This window comes from Lagenorhynchus albirostris, chromosome 10 (genome assembly GCF_949774975.1).
Source record: "Lagenorhynchus albirostris chromosome 10, mLagAlb1.1, whole genome shotgun sequence".
Taxonomy (NCBI): Eukaryota; Metazoa; Chordata; class Mammalia; order Artiodactyla; family Delphinidae; genus Lagenorhynchus; species Lagenorhynchus albirostris.
In genome coordinates, this window is record NC_083104.1 from 63,531,954 (window position 1) to 63,545,349 (window position 13,396).

At 57.7% G+C, this 13,396-nt stretch overlaps 2 protein-coding genes and 1 long non-coding RNA gene across 7 annotated transcripts; all 3 read left to right on the forward strand.

The window, feature by feature from the left end:
• Window positions 1–74: 74 nt before the first annotated feature.
• HSD17B8 (hydroxysteroid 17-beta dehydrogenase 8) lies at window positions 75–2,188 on the forward strand. 5 transcript variants are annotated; one of them, XM_060164129.1, is made up of 9 exons: window positions 75–132; window positions 316–533; window positions 636–752; window positions 865–957; window positions 1,060–1,145; window positions 1,233–1,317; window positions 1,517–1,559; window positions 1,728–1,802; window positions 1,986–2,188. In XM_060164129.1, the coding sequence occupies exons 1-9, from the start codon at window positions 87–89 to the stop codon at window positions 2,000–2,002; spliced, it is 780 nt and encodes a 259-aa protein (XP_060020112.1). In that variant the 5' UTR covers window positions 75–86; the 3' UTR covers window positions 2,003–2,188. The 5 variants fall into 5 exon arrangements, with proteins under 5 accessions (XP_060020112.1, XP_060020110.1, XP_060020111.1 ...); XM_060164127.1 differs by having other exon boundaries at window positions 1,060–1,317; XM_060164128.1 differs by lacking the exon at window positions 636–752 and having other exon boundaries at window positions 316–611; window positions 1,060–1,317.
• Window positions 2,189–3,902: 1,714 nt separating this feature from the next.
• RING1 (ring finger protein 1) lies at window positions 3,903–7,990 on the forward strand. The gene is made up of 7 exons (XM_060162561.1): window positions 3,903–4,064; window positions 4,186–4,320; window positions 5,228–5,388; window positions 5,490–5,705; window positions 6,446–6,835; window positions 7,018–7,291; window positions 7,572–7,990. Exons 2-7 carry the CDS (start codon window positions 4,243–4,245, stop codon window positions 7,671–7,673), a joined length of 1,221 nt encoding a protein of 406 aa, XP_060018544.1. The 5' UTR covers window positions 3,903–4,064; window positions 4,186–4,242; the 3' UTR covers window positions 7,674–7,990.
• Window positions 7,991–8,862: 872 nt separating this feature from the next.
• On the forward strand, window positions 8,863–11,560 carry LOC132528105 (uncharacterized). Its single transcript, XR_009543126.1, has 4 exons — window positions 8,863–8,999; window positions 9,436–9,585; window positions 10,295–10,383; window positions 10,564–11,560. It is a non-coding gene; the product is annotated as an uncharacterized LOC132528105 (long non-coding RNA).
• The last annotated feature ends 1,836 nt before the right edge of the window (window positions 11,561–13,396 follow it).

The window sequence follows — 13,396 nt, forward strand, 5'->3', positions numbered from 1 at the left end:
TTCGATTGGTCCGGCTTTGCTCTCGCCGCGCCCCCTCTGCGCTCGGATTGGCTCAGTGCTGGGGGCCCGCCCACTCGCCACCCGCCATGGCGTCTCAGCTCCGGCTTCCCTTCGCGCTGGCTCTGGTCACAGGTTGGGGGGCGGGTGTCCTCTCCCCGGGGGGATTGGTGTGCTAGAGTGACGTCGGGGCGCGCCCTCGGACTCTACAACCGCTGTGGCCTGTGGTCCGAATTTTACTAACTTTGCGCCCTGTTGACCTCTGACCCCTGCCCACTTCTCCTTCCCCCCCTTCCCGCGTGTTCTCTCCCATCTCAGGTGCTGGTAGTGGCATCGGCCGAGCAGTGGGTGTGCGCCTGGCCGCTGAGGGGGCCACTGTGGCTGCTTGCGACCTGGACGGGGCAGCGGCACGGGAGACGGTGCGGCTGCTGGGAGGGCCGGGAAGCCACGAGGGGGCACCCCGCGGGGCCCACGCAGCCTTCCAGGCTGACGTGTCCGAGGCCGGGGCCGTCAGGCGCCTGCTGGATCAAGTGCAGGTGAAAAAGCGAGACGACGTCGCCCCCTTTAAAGCCCTAACGTTGCCTCCAGTGCCCTCGGCTCTACAAGGTTTTTTGGTGTGTAACCTACCCCTTACATAGGCCTGCTTTTCTCGCCCGCCATCTGTCGTTGTGTCCTGTGCGGGCATCACCAGGGATGAGTTTCTGCTCCACATGTCTGAGGATGACTGGGACAAAGTCATAGCTGTCAACCTCAAGGTGGTGATCTCTGAACCCATGACTTCTGGGCCCTCTAGCCTGGGGAGGGAGTTGGAGGAGTGTCACCCCTGCTGATCCTTTCTGCCTTGTTACTTTCTCTCCCCACCCCCAGGGCATCTTTCTAGTCACTCAGGCTGCAGCCCAAGCCCTGGTGTCCAGTGGCTGTCCTGGCTCCATCATCAACATCAGTAGCATCGTAGGGAAGGTCAGGTTGAGTTGGGACGAGGTCAGCCAGCCAAGTGGGCACAGAGAGGAGAGCCCCTCCTTAGGACTCCCAACTTAACCCCAATCTCTGGCTCACCCAAAGGTGGGGAACGTGGGACAGACAAACTACGCAGCATCCAAGGCTGGAGTGGTTGGGCTGACCCAGACTGCAGCCCGGGAGCTTGGACGGTCAGACACCTGGGGCCATGTGGAAGGTCTGAGGGAGGGTCAGTGTTCAGTCCTCTCTGGAGTCAGCAGCCACTCTCCTTTCCACAGACATGGGATCCGCTGTAACTCTGTCCTCCCAGGGTTCATTAAAACACCCATGACACAGAAAGTGCCACAGAAGGTACTGGACAAGGTAGGAGACTGTGGGTGGAGGGCAGAATCATTCAGAGAGCCAAACTCTCTGGGCTTCAGAGAGAGGATGCTGGGCCCAGTGAGGGGCATATTCAGCAAGCGTATAAGGAATGAAGACCAAAAAAAGTCACAGACTCGGTCTACAAAAAAAAAAAAAAACCATGAAAAAAACCTTCACTCACACGAGTGTTTCCTTACAGGTGACTGGAATGATCCCACTGGGACATATGGGGGACCCTGAGGGTGAGCACTGAGTGCAGAGGGGGGCCTGAATGAAGAGATCCCGAGGTCTGTGGTATCTGAGAGAGTCTCACCAGGATTGGTGGTTGGGGGAGGGATGATTCGGGTAGGTGGCTACTTTGGGTCTGTGAGAGTGAGTAGGATTCTGCCCTCTCCCCACCATTCCCATAGATGTGGCAGATGTGGTCGCGTTCTTGGCATCTGAAGACAGTGGATACATCACAGGGGCGTCAGTGGAAGTCACTGGTATGAGGCCATCAGGGGGAGGAAGAGGGCAGAGAAGTGGAACCCAGAAAGCAAATGAGGGGAGTCTGGAGCCACTGAGGGAAGGGCAGAAGTTCCCATAGGCCAAGGACAGTAGTGGATGCCTCCCCCCCAGCCCATTTGTCTCCACCTATACATCTGTCCAAATGTTTCTGCCCCTCCCAGGAGGTCTTTTCATGTAACTGCCTCAAGGACCCCGGACTCTGCTCACTATCCCACCACTCTGCCGGGCCTCCTGCTGATGAGGACTCAGAGTTCCCAGGCTACAAAAGGGGTGGCAGTGTATGGCTCAGGAATGCTGAATATGGGAGGCAGGGGTGCTTGTGACCCTAATAAATTCCAAATCCTCTTCCCTGCCACCTCCGGTTCTTCTTGTGTCCAAGTCCTCAGACCCTTCGCCACCTCCCCCTCCTTTCCCTTTCGCGAAGGATTGTTCCCTTTCACTGCCTGGTCTCCCAGGGCAACCCCCGCCGCCGGGTATGAGAGGAGAGAGTGTGTGTCACTGTGTGTGCGTGACACTCTGGGTCTTTTGGAGGGAGGGGCTCTCTGCCCCACCCCCTTCCACTGATCCTGCAGCCCCAGTCCCCTCCCCCAATTCCCTGGGTCCTTATGGTCCCCAAGGGTGATTTGTTCATGGCCCCATCGTAGTATCCAGTCTATCCTTGGGAGGGGGTCTTGGAACAGGTGGCCCTCCCCCACCCCTCTCCTTTCTCTGAGTCCCCCCCTCCCCTTTCTCTCCACCTTACAATAGCTGCAGCCGGCCGGGGGTCGGATGGGGGGGATTAGGGGAGGGGGCCAGGATTAGGGGAATGGGCCAGCCGATGAAAGGGGCTGGAGGAGAGCAGAAGGGAGGGAGGGGGCTGGGAGGAGGAGGAGGAAGGGGAGGGGGTCCGCGCTAATCGACTCTGGAGCCCACATAAGGACTGGCCACGGACTGAAGGCGAGGACAGGGAAGTAGGGGGGAACTGGGGGAGGGGGCGAGGGGACCCACTGCTGCCTTGTCCCAGAAAGAGGCCACCCCCTGGCAGTTGCAGCCCAAGTCCGGGAGCCCCAGTTCAAGCTGGAGGAGACAGACGCCCATCACGGTCTCTTTTCCCCCGTATCCCTCTCATCCCCTGCCCTCAATGGGGATCGCTCTGCCCCTTCCTCTTCTCTTCCCTCCCGGTCCCCTTCCTTTACTGGGAAGTCCTGAAGGAGACTTCTGCCCGCTTCCCACTCCAGACATTCGGCCCCTTGTGCCCCCCACCTACACGCGCACAACCCCTCCCCGATAGGGGCCCCATCGTGTGTGTGTGTGTGTGTGTGTGTGTGTGTGTGTGTGTGTGTGTGTGTGTGTGTGTGTGTGTGTGTGTGTGTGTGTGTGTGTGTGTGTGTGTGTGTCCCTGCTTCCGCGTGGTGTCTCCATTCCCCCATACCTCCCGTGTGCCTCCCTCCCCCGCCCCGGGCCGCGGCTCTTGATTGTCCAAACGCAATTCTCGAGTCTCTAGCTCTGGCCGAGAGTTGAGTCTGGACGTCCCGAGCCGTCGCCCCCAAACCTCGAAGGGAGAGCGGGTCGGAGGGTCTAGGGAGAGCCAAAGCGGAGGGTGGAGCAGGTCACCAAGGTGGTAAGGGAATCCCGGGCACGTCGGAACTTAGTTGCGTTCACAGGACTGAAGGACTGTAGCGGCAGAGGCTCCTCTGCAACTCTTTTTTCCCCGGAATCCCGGGCTGGGGTTATGGAGAAGTTGCGTGTGGGGAGGAGGGGCGCCCTTCCCCAGAGCCGCCAGGGGACGCGGAATGGGGGAGGTGGCCCCTTTTCCAATTCCCTCTGTCCCCTCCCGGGGTCCGAGAGATCCCAGGCCCCGCCCTCCAGAGCGGAGGCCCCGAGTGGGGGCCTTGGAAGGGGACAGTGGCTGAGGTCGGCCGCGCGACGGTGCTGGCCAGGGGACGGAGACTGCGATCCCCACGTAGCGCGGGACTCCGGGGACGCCGGCTGCTCGCGGGGGCCGTGGGGAACCTGGGCGTCCACGTCGCGTCCCACCCGCGCCGCGACTGGCGGGTGACGTCTCTGCCGGCGGGGGGTGGAGTGGAGTGGAGGGGCAGGCGGAAGTGACGTAGGGCCCCAGCGCCCGGGCCATGGCGGCGGCGGCGGCGGCAGCGGGAGCTGCTGTCTGAGCAGCGGCTGCGGACCGAGCGAACTCGGCCGGGGAGCCCGGGCCCCGGAAGAGGCGCTGTGGCGGCGGGAGCGCGGACAGCTGGAAGCTGGTGAGGGGCCGCGCCGGCGCGGAGTGGGGGGCGGAGGAGGGAGCCTAGGGAGGGCGGGGTCTCCGCGAGGGGCGGCCCCCCTAACACCCTTCCTCCCCTTCCCCCTTCCCCCACTCCCCAGCCTACCTCTCCTCCTCCCCGGCGGTGGAGCCCTCGTGGGGGTCTGTGCCCGGTCACCATGACGACGCCGGCGAATGCCCAGAATGCCAGCAAAACGTGGGAACTGAGTCTGTATGAGCTCCACCGGACCCCTCAGGTGACAGGGATTCTCCCTTTACAACTTACTCCTTTTCCCCAGACCCCCATCTCACAGCCTCTTCCATTTTTTGCCCCATTCTGCCCGATTTCACACTCCCCGGCCCTTTGAATTACCTTAATCTTTCAAAGCGTTTTCACATTTATCTCATTTAATCCTAAAAACAGACGTGCCAGAGAGGTAGAGCAAGTATTACTATCTTCATTTGAAAGATAGTAAACAGGCTGAAATTACCTTCCCCGTTCCTCAGGTCCGCATCATAGGTCAGTGCATTTAAGACTCACCTTGGGAGTTTATTAAAAATGGAATTCCCGCTGGCCCTACCTGTAACATTGTGATACAGTAAAGGGATGGAACCCCAGAATCTGCTTTTTTTTTTTTTTTTGCGGTACGCGGGCCTCCCACTGTTGTGGCCTCTCCCACTGCGGAGCACAGGCTCCGGACGCGCAGGTCCAGCGGCCATGGCTCATGGGCCCAGCCACTCCGCGGCATGTGGGATCCTCCCGGACCGGGGCACGAACCCGTGTCCCCTGCATCCGCAGGCTGACTCTCAACCACTGCGCCACCAGGGAAGCCCCAGAATCTGCATTTTTAACCTGCATCCTAGGGGATTCTGATATAGGTAGTACCAGGACTGCACTGTAAGAAATTCTGTTGACCAAGTAAGTCTTCCACAGATGGAAAATCTGTGCCACGCCCATCCGCAGGCCTATCACCAAACCTCAGATCCTCCTATTCCAAAGCTCCTACTCTTAGAATTCCCAATTTCCTCATGTGGCCAACGTGAGGTACCCAGATTCTGACATCTCACTGTATTTCTCAAGACTCCAATTTCATGGACCACTTGTTTCTAAAACCCCTTTCCCCCCAACCCACCCACCACCTTTCCACTCATCGACGCCTCCAGGAAGCCATCATGGATGGCACAGAAATTGCAGTTTCCCCTCGGTCACTGCATTCAGAGCTCATGTGCCCCATCTGCCTGGACATGCTGAAGAATACGATGACAACCAAGGAGTGCCTCCACCGATTCTGCTCTGATTGCATTGTCACGGCCCTGCGCAGCGGGTAACAGGAGGGACAGGTTTGAGATGGGGGGAGGGGGACAAGAGTTGGACCCTCCATGCCCTGGTGACTGACTCCTCAGGGCCTCCTTTCTCCCACACCAGGAACAAGGAGTGCCCTACCTGCCGAAAGAAGCTGGTATCCAAGCGGTCTCTGCGGCCAGACCCCAACTTCGATGCTCTGATCTCTAAGATCTACCCCAGCCGGGAGGAATATGAGGCCCACCAAGACAGGGTGCTCATCCGCCTCAGCCGCCTGCACAACCAGCAGGCGCTGAGCTCCAGCATTGAGGAGGGGCTGCGAATGCAGGCCATGCACAGGTTCGGGGGCCACGAAGAAGGTGGCAGCGGTGCTGATGGGACAGATCCGTGGGTCAGACTCCTGGGGCTGTCTTTGCTTCTAAGCCTCAGCATCCTGAGTGCTGATCACAGTCTTAACTGTCACGCCTGGAGATCATGGATGTAAACTGTAGCTTGTACTACTGTTCTTAAGGAAATAGCTCATCTTCTAACTTTCTGGAAGTTAGAACAGTAGAGTGCTTTTTGAGCATGAGCTCTGAGTTCACACTGCTGGGAATTAAATCACCTCCTAGTCCAGCATCACTCAGTCTAGCATCACTCAGTCTAGCACCTCCTAGTCCAGCATCACTCAGTTAATGTGCATCTAAATTACCTGAGAGTCTTGTTAAAAATGCAGATTCTGATTCAGTAGGTCACAAGTTGGGCCTGAGATTCTGCATCTCTACAAGGCTGTGCTACTGGTTCTTGGACCACGCTTTGAGAGGCAAAGAGACTATGGTCTCAAACTAGTTATTTAATCTCTCTAAGCCTCAGTTTCCTCAACCATAAAATAGAGATGATATAATTACCTGTGTCCATAGGATTTGTATAATTTGAGGCAGTCAGTGCAAAATACTTAACAATGTGTTTAGCATGTAGTCAGTATGTAATAAATATTAGGTATCATCATTAAGATTTCCCTGATCTCTTAATTCTCTGAAGTTTAAAATCTAAACCCCTTATCCTTGGTGCTTTCTAATCTCAACCACTTGTTTCCACAGGGCCCAGCGTGTGAGGCGGCCGATGCCTGGGTCAGATCAGACCACAACGATGAGTGGGGGGGAAGGAGAGCCTGGGGAGGGAGAGGGGGATGGAGAGGATGTGAGCTCAGACTCCGCCCCTGACTCTGCCCCAGGCCCTGCTCCCAAGCGACCCCGTGGAGGGGGCGCAGGGGGGAGCAGCGTAGGGACAGGGGGAGGTGGCGCTGGTGGGGTGGGTGGGGGTGCCGGTTCTGAAGACTCTGGTGACCGGGGAGGGACCCTGGGAGGGGGAACCCTGGGCCCCCCAAGCCCTCCCGGGGCTCCCAGTCCCCCAGAGCCAGGTGGAGAAATTGAGCTCGTGTTCCGGCCCCACCCCCTGCTCGTGGAGAAGGGAGAATACTGCCAGACTAGGTGAGAGCTTCGTCCTTCCCCAGACCACTGAGAAACCAAAGGTCTCGTGATCTTCCATCAGAATTGGGCTTCGCCCAAACCCAGAAAGAATCCCTAACCCAGAGGCCCTTTGGGAAATCCCCAACTTTCCTTCTCCATTTGAGGCTTCCTGTGCCCTCAACCTGCCCTCTCTCCCACTCCAGGTATGTGAAGACAACTGGGAATGCCACAGTGGACCATCTCTCCAAGTACTTGGCCCTGCGCATTGCCCTCGAACGGAGGCAGCAGCAAGAGGCGGGGGAGCCAGGAGGGCCTGGAGGGGGCGCCTCTGACGCCGGAGGACCTGATGGGGGAGGTGGGGAGGGTGGGGGCGCCGGAGGAGGTGACGGCCCTGAAGAGCCTGCCTTGCCCAGTCTGGAGGGTGTCAGCGAAAAGCAGTATACCATCTACATCGCCCCCGGGGGCGGAGCTTTCACGGTGAGAGCCTCTGAGGGCAGCGGTGTGAGAGTAGAGGAGGGAGAGTGGCCTGGGGACGCAGAACCGAGATCCTGACCTCCTAACTGACCAGCCCTCTTCTCCCTCTGCATCTCCCATCTCTCCCTTCTCTGTCCATCCTTCTTCCCCATCATCCGTGTCCGTGATTTGCCCCATTTATTATTCCTTCTTCCTTTTTTTTTCTCCTCTCATTCATTTCCTTTACTATCTTTCCCAACTTACCTTCCTCTTCCCTCTCCTCCCCCATCCACCCCCTCTGTAGACACTGAATGGCTCGCTAACCCTGGAGCTGGTGAATGAGAAGTTCTGGAAAGTGTCCCGACCACTGGAGCTCTGCTATGCCCCCACCAAGGATCCAAAGTGACCCTTCAAGGGGACAGCCAGGGGATGGGGACCATGGGGTGTCCCTGAGTCCTGGCCCACCACCCAGCTTCTTTGTCCCCCAGAGCCCCCCAGCCCGGCCAGCCAGCAAGAGGACACAAATGAGGACAAGTGGCTTTTATACAAAGTATCTATATCAGATTCTTCTATATTGTACAGAGTGGGGCCTGCGCCCCCATCTACTGCCTTTTCTATTGCCCCCAACCTCCCATCCATGCAAGATGTTGGGAAGGGTGAAGAGCCCTTCCCATCATGCCCTTCTACCAACAACAACAAATTTGCTTTTATTCCGCTTTGAAACCTGTGGTTTTGTGTCTCTTTATCAGGGGGTTAGTAGAAGGAGAGGAAAACAAAGATCGGGGAGGGAACCCTAGAAATCATGTAGAATCAGCCTTGGAAATGGGGAGGAAATGTCAAAGGGTATTCATGGTGTGTAGATCCCATTTTCCTGAACCTTCAGATCAGCAAATGTGAACGAAAATTGGAAGGACCTGTGAAGCTGTAAGAGACAGGGTGGAGAGCCGAGAGGTGTGAAGTCAGATCCCAAGCTTTCCCCCTATGACCTGAATGCCCAGGCTGAGATTCCGGGTTTCAATACCACAGGGAAAGAAGGAAAGTGGCTCAAGAGGGTGACGCGGCAGGCCCGAGATGTTTGGAAGGGGTACAATTCCTCGTCCCTGCGAGAAGCTGGTTTCTAAAGCTGGAGAGAAAAGGCGCGGATGGGGGGAGGGCTGCGAGAACCTCCCTGCACATATCCCGCCCCCGGGTAGCCTCCCGAAGAAGACGGGCAGGGCCAGGGACTACAGTTCCCAGGAGCGAGCGAGCCGGTCGGTGCCCGCCGAGCCGCGGGGCTGAGCGGAGGGAGGGCTGCCCGGGAGTTGTAGTTCTGTGCCGGTCCCGGCGGCAGCGGAGAGCCCAGGTGGGGGCATCCAGTAAAGCGCTCGCTGCTCCGCATCCCCCACGCCTCGAGTTCCGCGGGCGGGGTCCGGGGCCCACGTAGCGCGCCACGCCCCGGCGAGGTGGAGAGGATCGCCTCCCCAGGAGGGACTGACGCTGCCTCCCGCCACCCGCTTTGGCCTCTCTGCCCCTCACTTCCTGTTTCCGTTGCCCTTCGCGCCCCCACCCCACTCCGCCCCAAATTCCCGTGGCTCGCTCAGTCTAGTCTCGGCCCTCCCGGCTAAGGAGTCAGCCTCGGCGTCAGACTCGCCGGCCCGAGGGCACCTCACTCCACGCTTGGCGTTTCTCGTTTGCTGCCCGTCGTCCCTTTCACCCTCAGTACGACGGACGCAGGGGGTACCCTCCAGCCCAGGTGACCGGGCGCCCACCCCCGAGACCTCTCGCCCTGTAGAAATAGACAACACCCACTTCACCCTCGTATAAGCCCCTTTCTACCCCCGCCTCCCTGGATCCCCGATCCTGGCTCCCCTTTTCTCCCACCCCAGGCATCCAGGGGGGCGACGCTCCCGGGATGTGAGGGCGGGAGGAAGGTGGGTGTCGCTCCCGGAGTTTCAAGGGAGAGAAAACGATGGCGAGGAGTCGCGGGAGGTACCGAGGTGGAAGCCGAAGAGTCTGGAATGAACCCGGCTTCTCTTCTGGTTCCAGCGGCTGCCCGGAGCGACACTTCCTCACTCTCCTCGTTCTCGCCAGCCCTACCAGACCCGGTGGCCCTTCTGCCTCTTCCCCCGCCCTCTGGCTTCACTCTGGAGCCGCCTGCGAGCCTTGGTCCCCCGTCTCTCCTCTCCTAGGGCCCCAGTCCACACCACGGCCCACCCTCTCCGCCGTTCCGCTTCTCACGCTCCTCCTCGGACCCCTCTCTGCTGCCAGTGCTCTGTCACCCTCCTCTGCCCCCGAGACGCTGAACTTCGCAGGCTGCCTGTTTCTTTAGATGGCACCATGTGAGTGACATACAGAACTGTTGCTCCAGGTCCATCTCCTCTGCCCACAACAAAGAAAAAATGACTGCCTGACCTGACCTGACCAGGCGTTCCCCTTCCCCAGTGCTGGCAGAAGGGGGCGGGGGTTGCTCCAATTCTGTTCCACCCCCACTCCCTGAGATAGCTCCCCAAGTCTTTCAGCCTCTGTCAGTGAAGCCTGCACCTATGGGTGAGGCAAAGTGAGAGACACAAAGTATACAAAAGGGAACCTGATTATTTTGTTGAGAGACAAGATACAGAGGATAAAAGGAGAGCAACTACCCAGAGGAGCAAGGTGGAGAAAGAAAGACATTCGATTCAGACTGATCGGGGTCCAAATCTCCACCTCGCCACTTAGAAACCACACGACCTCGCATAGGAAAGGGACTTGCGGGGTGGGGCCCGCAGTTGTGTATTAACAAGCCCTCCATGTGAATCTGATGTGCTCGGGGCCCAGAACCCCTGCAGTAGATGCTCTGGTCCTTACAGTGAATGACAAGTGTCCCCTTGGAGGGATGCCAGGCCTCAGGGCAGGGGCATCACTGGAAGCCGCAGGGTGGTCAGGAAGAGCTTCTCAGAGGAGGTGCCACCAGGCTGGATGGACGGGAGGGAAGAAGGAAGTAGGTGGGGGGCCTGTGGGGGAGGGGAGCCTCTCTCTCTGTTAGTCTCCCCCTCATTTTATCTCTTTCAGGCTTCTTGGTCCCCAAACCGTAGTAGATTATGTGTCTAAGTGCAGAAGCTGAGCCCCAGAGCCCAGGACCAAAGGAGACCCCTGCCCAGGTGAGGCCTAACCCTGAGGGCTTGGTTGTCACCCAGCTGCCCTCAAAACCCTGGCAAACTGCTAACGGGAAAGTTGTGCCCTGGGTTCCTCAGGGCGGGGCTCAGCCTGCCTGCGCCACCTTGGTCTCTCTGCCTCCCCCTCCTCCTGGCTGCTCTCACCTTCATCCCCCTCCCCTACAGGCTGGGAGCCAAGGCAGAGGAGAAGGAGAAGGCAGGACAGACCACCAGCTCCCCATCTACCCCTTGACCCCTCTGCTGTCACAGCTGACCCTGTCCCACGTCCCTCCCAGCAGCCCCTGCCCCCACCCCAAAGCCCTTTTCTGGCCTGGACTGTGGAGCCTCCTTTTGTCATGCTCCCACCCCTCCCAGCACCGCCTGGTCCATTTGAGTGAGAGGCCCTTTCCCTGCCCCCAGTGTGGGAAGTGCTGCAGCCACGGGGCCACCTGACCCTGCCCCTGCACTCCCACACAGGTGACAGGCCCTATGGCTCTGGCCTCCATGGCTGTGGCTTCACTCAGAGCCCCCTTCTGCTTTGACAACCGTCCACACCCAGTGGGAAGGACAGGGATGAACAGAGCGGGCCGCCAACCCCGCAGCACTCCAGGAGGGCAGCCCTGGGGACAGACTCCTTCCACAGTCGGAGTGACTTGCCTCTTCTGTGGGAGGCATAATGGGGCACGGCTCCCTGACCCACCCCATCCCCGCCAGAGCCACCACATTAGGTGATCAGAGTGTCTCACCGGAACCTACTCAGGGCTGGAATGGCCAGGTCCACCTCACTTCTAGTCCACAATCTAATCCCCCAGGGAAAGAGCTTTTCCTGTTTCTTAGAAAAGAATCTGTACTTCCAATCTCCTGTCCTCCATCTGAGAAGTTTAACCAGGCTGCCTGAGACCTACTGCCATCACGGACGGATCAGATTTCCCGGGATTTTCTTGAAGGGATTTTTTAAAGAGATAACTGAATCCCCAGAGATCTCCATGACAACCCCCACCATCAAATTCTAGTTGCCCACAAATCCCACCCAACCCCATCACTTCCCCCAGAGGCCGCTGGCTGCTTATTGCCTCCGGTGCTAAAGCTACACCCAGCACCCCATCGGATGAGGCCATCTCCCTGTGCCCACTCCTGGACCCACGGGCCCTGTTTCAGGGCTTTCTGTGACCTTCACTGCATTTCACACTAAGAATAAAGCCCAGACGGAGGCTGCTTTTTCCAGCAGCACCATGGGCCTCTTATTAAAAGGTGAAAATAGGCAGAGGCATGTATCCAAGGAGAAGGAAGGGAAATGGAGGAGATGGAGACCAGTGGAAGAAGCCAAGGGAGGTTGGGGGAGAAAGTGGGAGGTTCTGGGTGTGGAAAAAGTAGAACAGGGCTGTGTGGGAGAAGACAAGAAACACCTGGCCAGTACAAGCACTTCCTTGCATTTGCACTTCTTCCGCAGGATTCCTCACTTACTGTCTTCTTCATGTGCTGGGAAACTGGTTTTGAACAAGAGTCAGCAGGGAGTCCCACGGAGCATCCCCTCCAGATTGGCACCCTGGGGCCCAGCGTGGCCCCGAGGATGGCACGTCATCATTCACTCTTGTAGGAGGTTCTGCTAGGGGAGTTTCCGCCTTGGGCGGCACCTTCAGTAAATTTATTGTTATTGTTCATGTTCAAGGATAAGGTAGACCTTAGTTCTTGTATTAACTTCCCCCAAAGAAAACTCTTTAGAACTTGGCAGATTTCTCCCGATGATGTATCAGAGAGGCTGATTATTGCCACATGCAGGAAGGGATGAAAGAACCTCTAAGGTAAAAGGATCACTTGGGAGACCGCTGGTCAGTTTCACCCTTTCAGAAACTATGTATTGAGTCCACCATGTGTCAGGACTGTTCTAGGACCTGGGTACCACAAACAGGTGTGTGATGTGGCCCCGCCTTTGAAGCATGTGATCTCAGGTGTTCCTGGTGAGCATCTCAATATTGAATCTAGTCCTAACGAGTGTATCCACTATAATATCTCTCAAGTCTGTCCACTCTTCTCCATCCCTCCACCTCCCTGGGCCAGCGACCACTTGGACTGTCTGGCTCTTCTCTGAATCACTGAGATCACTGGAGAGGCCGGAAAGACCTTCTCTGAAACAAGAGGCATGCCTGAGTAAGAGAGACCTTTCTGAAATGCAAATCTGATGGTTTCAGGCACCCTGCTGAAACACAGTCAATGGTTTCCCACCGACCTTAAGTTAAAGACCCAAGTCCTTAACCTGGCCTGTAAGGCCCCTTGGGGTGTGGCCCCACCGGCCTCTCCAGCCTCACCTCCCACTACTCACCCCTGTCACTCCCTAGCGCTCTACTCCACCGTGGCGTGCTTCCTCCCGCAGGCTGGGCCCTCCACCCGAAAGGCTTCTTCCATTTCTCTTTTAAGTTAGCTCCTGTGCATTCTTCAGATCTCAGCTCCTTTACCACATCCTCAGGGAAGGTACTCAGACCTTCCTTTCGGGTCAAATTCCCCTCCTCTGAGCTCCCACACCAAGGCGCACTCTTTCTCCGAGGTACTGTGTGTGGTCGCAGATCTGTGTTTTTTGGGGATTACTCGATTGGTGTCTGGCTCCCCATGGAACGTAAGCTCCCTGAGGGCAGGAGCCAGGACTGCAGATGCTCACTCTTGTCATTCCCTGGACCTGGAACTGGACACTCTATGGAGTTGAAATATTGGTTGAAAGGATGCATGCATGCCTGGATCTGGGGCAGGGGACGCATATTTCAGGATCTCAGGATGGATTGAGGCCGTGATTCTCCCTCCAAAAGCTGCAGCCCAGGAGTCCCATATGTCATTTCCTTAACACCATTCCTTCCTCCATGCTTCCTGGCATTGTCCGTCCACGGTTGAGCCTCCGTCCCAGACTCCTCCACCTTGTCCATGAGACCCCTTCTCCCTTTGACTTCCTAATGCCCCTTCCTGGTTTTGCCCCTTTGGCTTCAGAAGGCAGCATGGAATAATATGGCAACAGCGGAGGATTCAGAACCAG

What these genes read in the sequence shown, in the direction of transcription:
- HSD17B8 (XM_060164127.1), top strand. Translation starts at nt 87, where the DNA reads ATGGCGTCTCAGCTCCGGCTTCCCTTCGCGCTGGCTCTGGTCACAG. An exon ending in TCAGTAGCATCGTAGGGAAG is followed by an intron (nt 958 to 1,059) that starts GTCAGGTTGAGT and finishes GCTCACCCAAAG; the next exon opens with GTGGGGAACGTGGGACAGAC. An exon ending in CACAGAAGGTACTGGACAAG is followed by an intron (nt 1,318 to 1,516) that starts GTAGGAGACTGT and finishes GTTTCCTTACAG; the next exon opens with GTGACTGGAATGATCCCACT.
- RING1 (XM_060162561.1), top strand. Translation starts at nt 4,243, where the DNA reads ATGACGACGCCGGCGAATGCCCAGAATGCCAGCAAAACGTGGGAACTG. An exon ending in AGCTCCACCGGACCCCTCAG is followed by an intron (nt 4,321 to 5,227) that starts GTGACAGGGATT and finishes CGACGCCTCCAG; the next exon opens with GAAGCCATCATGGATGGCAC. An exon ending in GGAGAATACTGCCAGACTAG is followed by an intron (nt 6,836 to 7,017) that starts GTGAGAGCTTCG and finishes CTCCCACTCCAG; the next exon opens with GTATGTGAAGACAACTGGGA.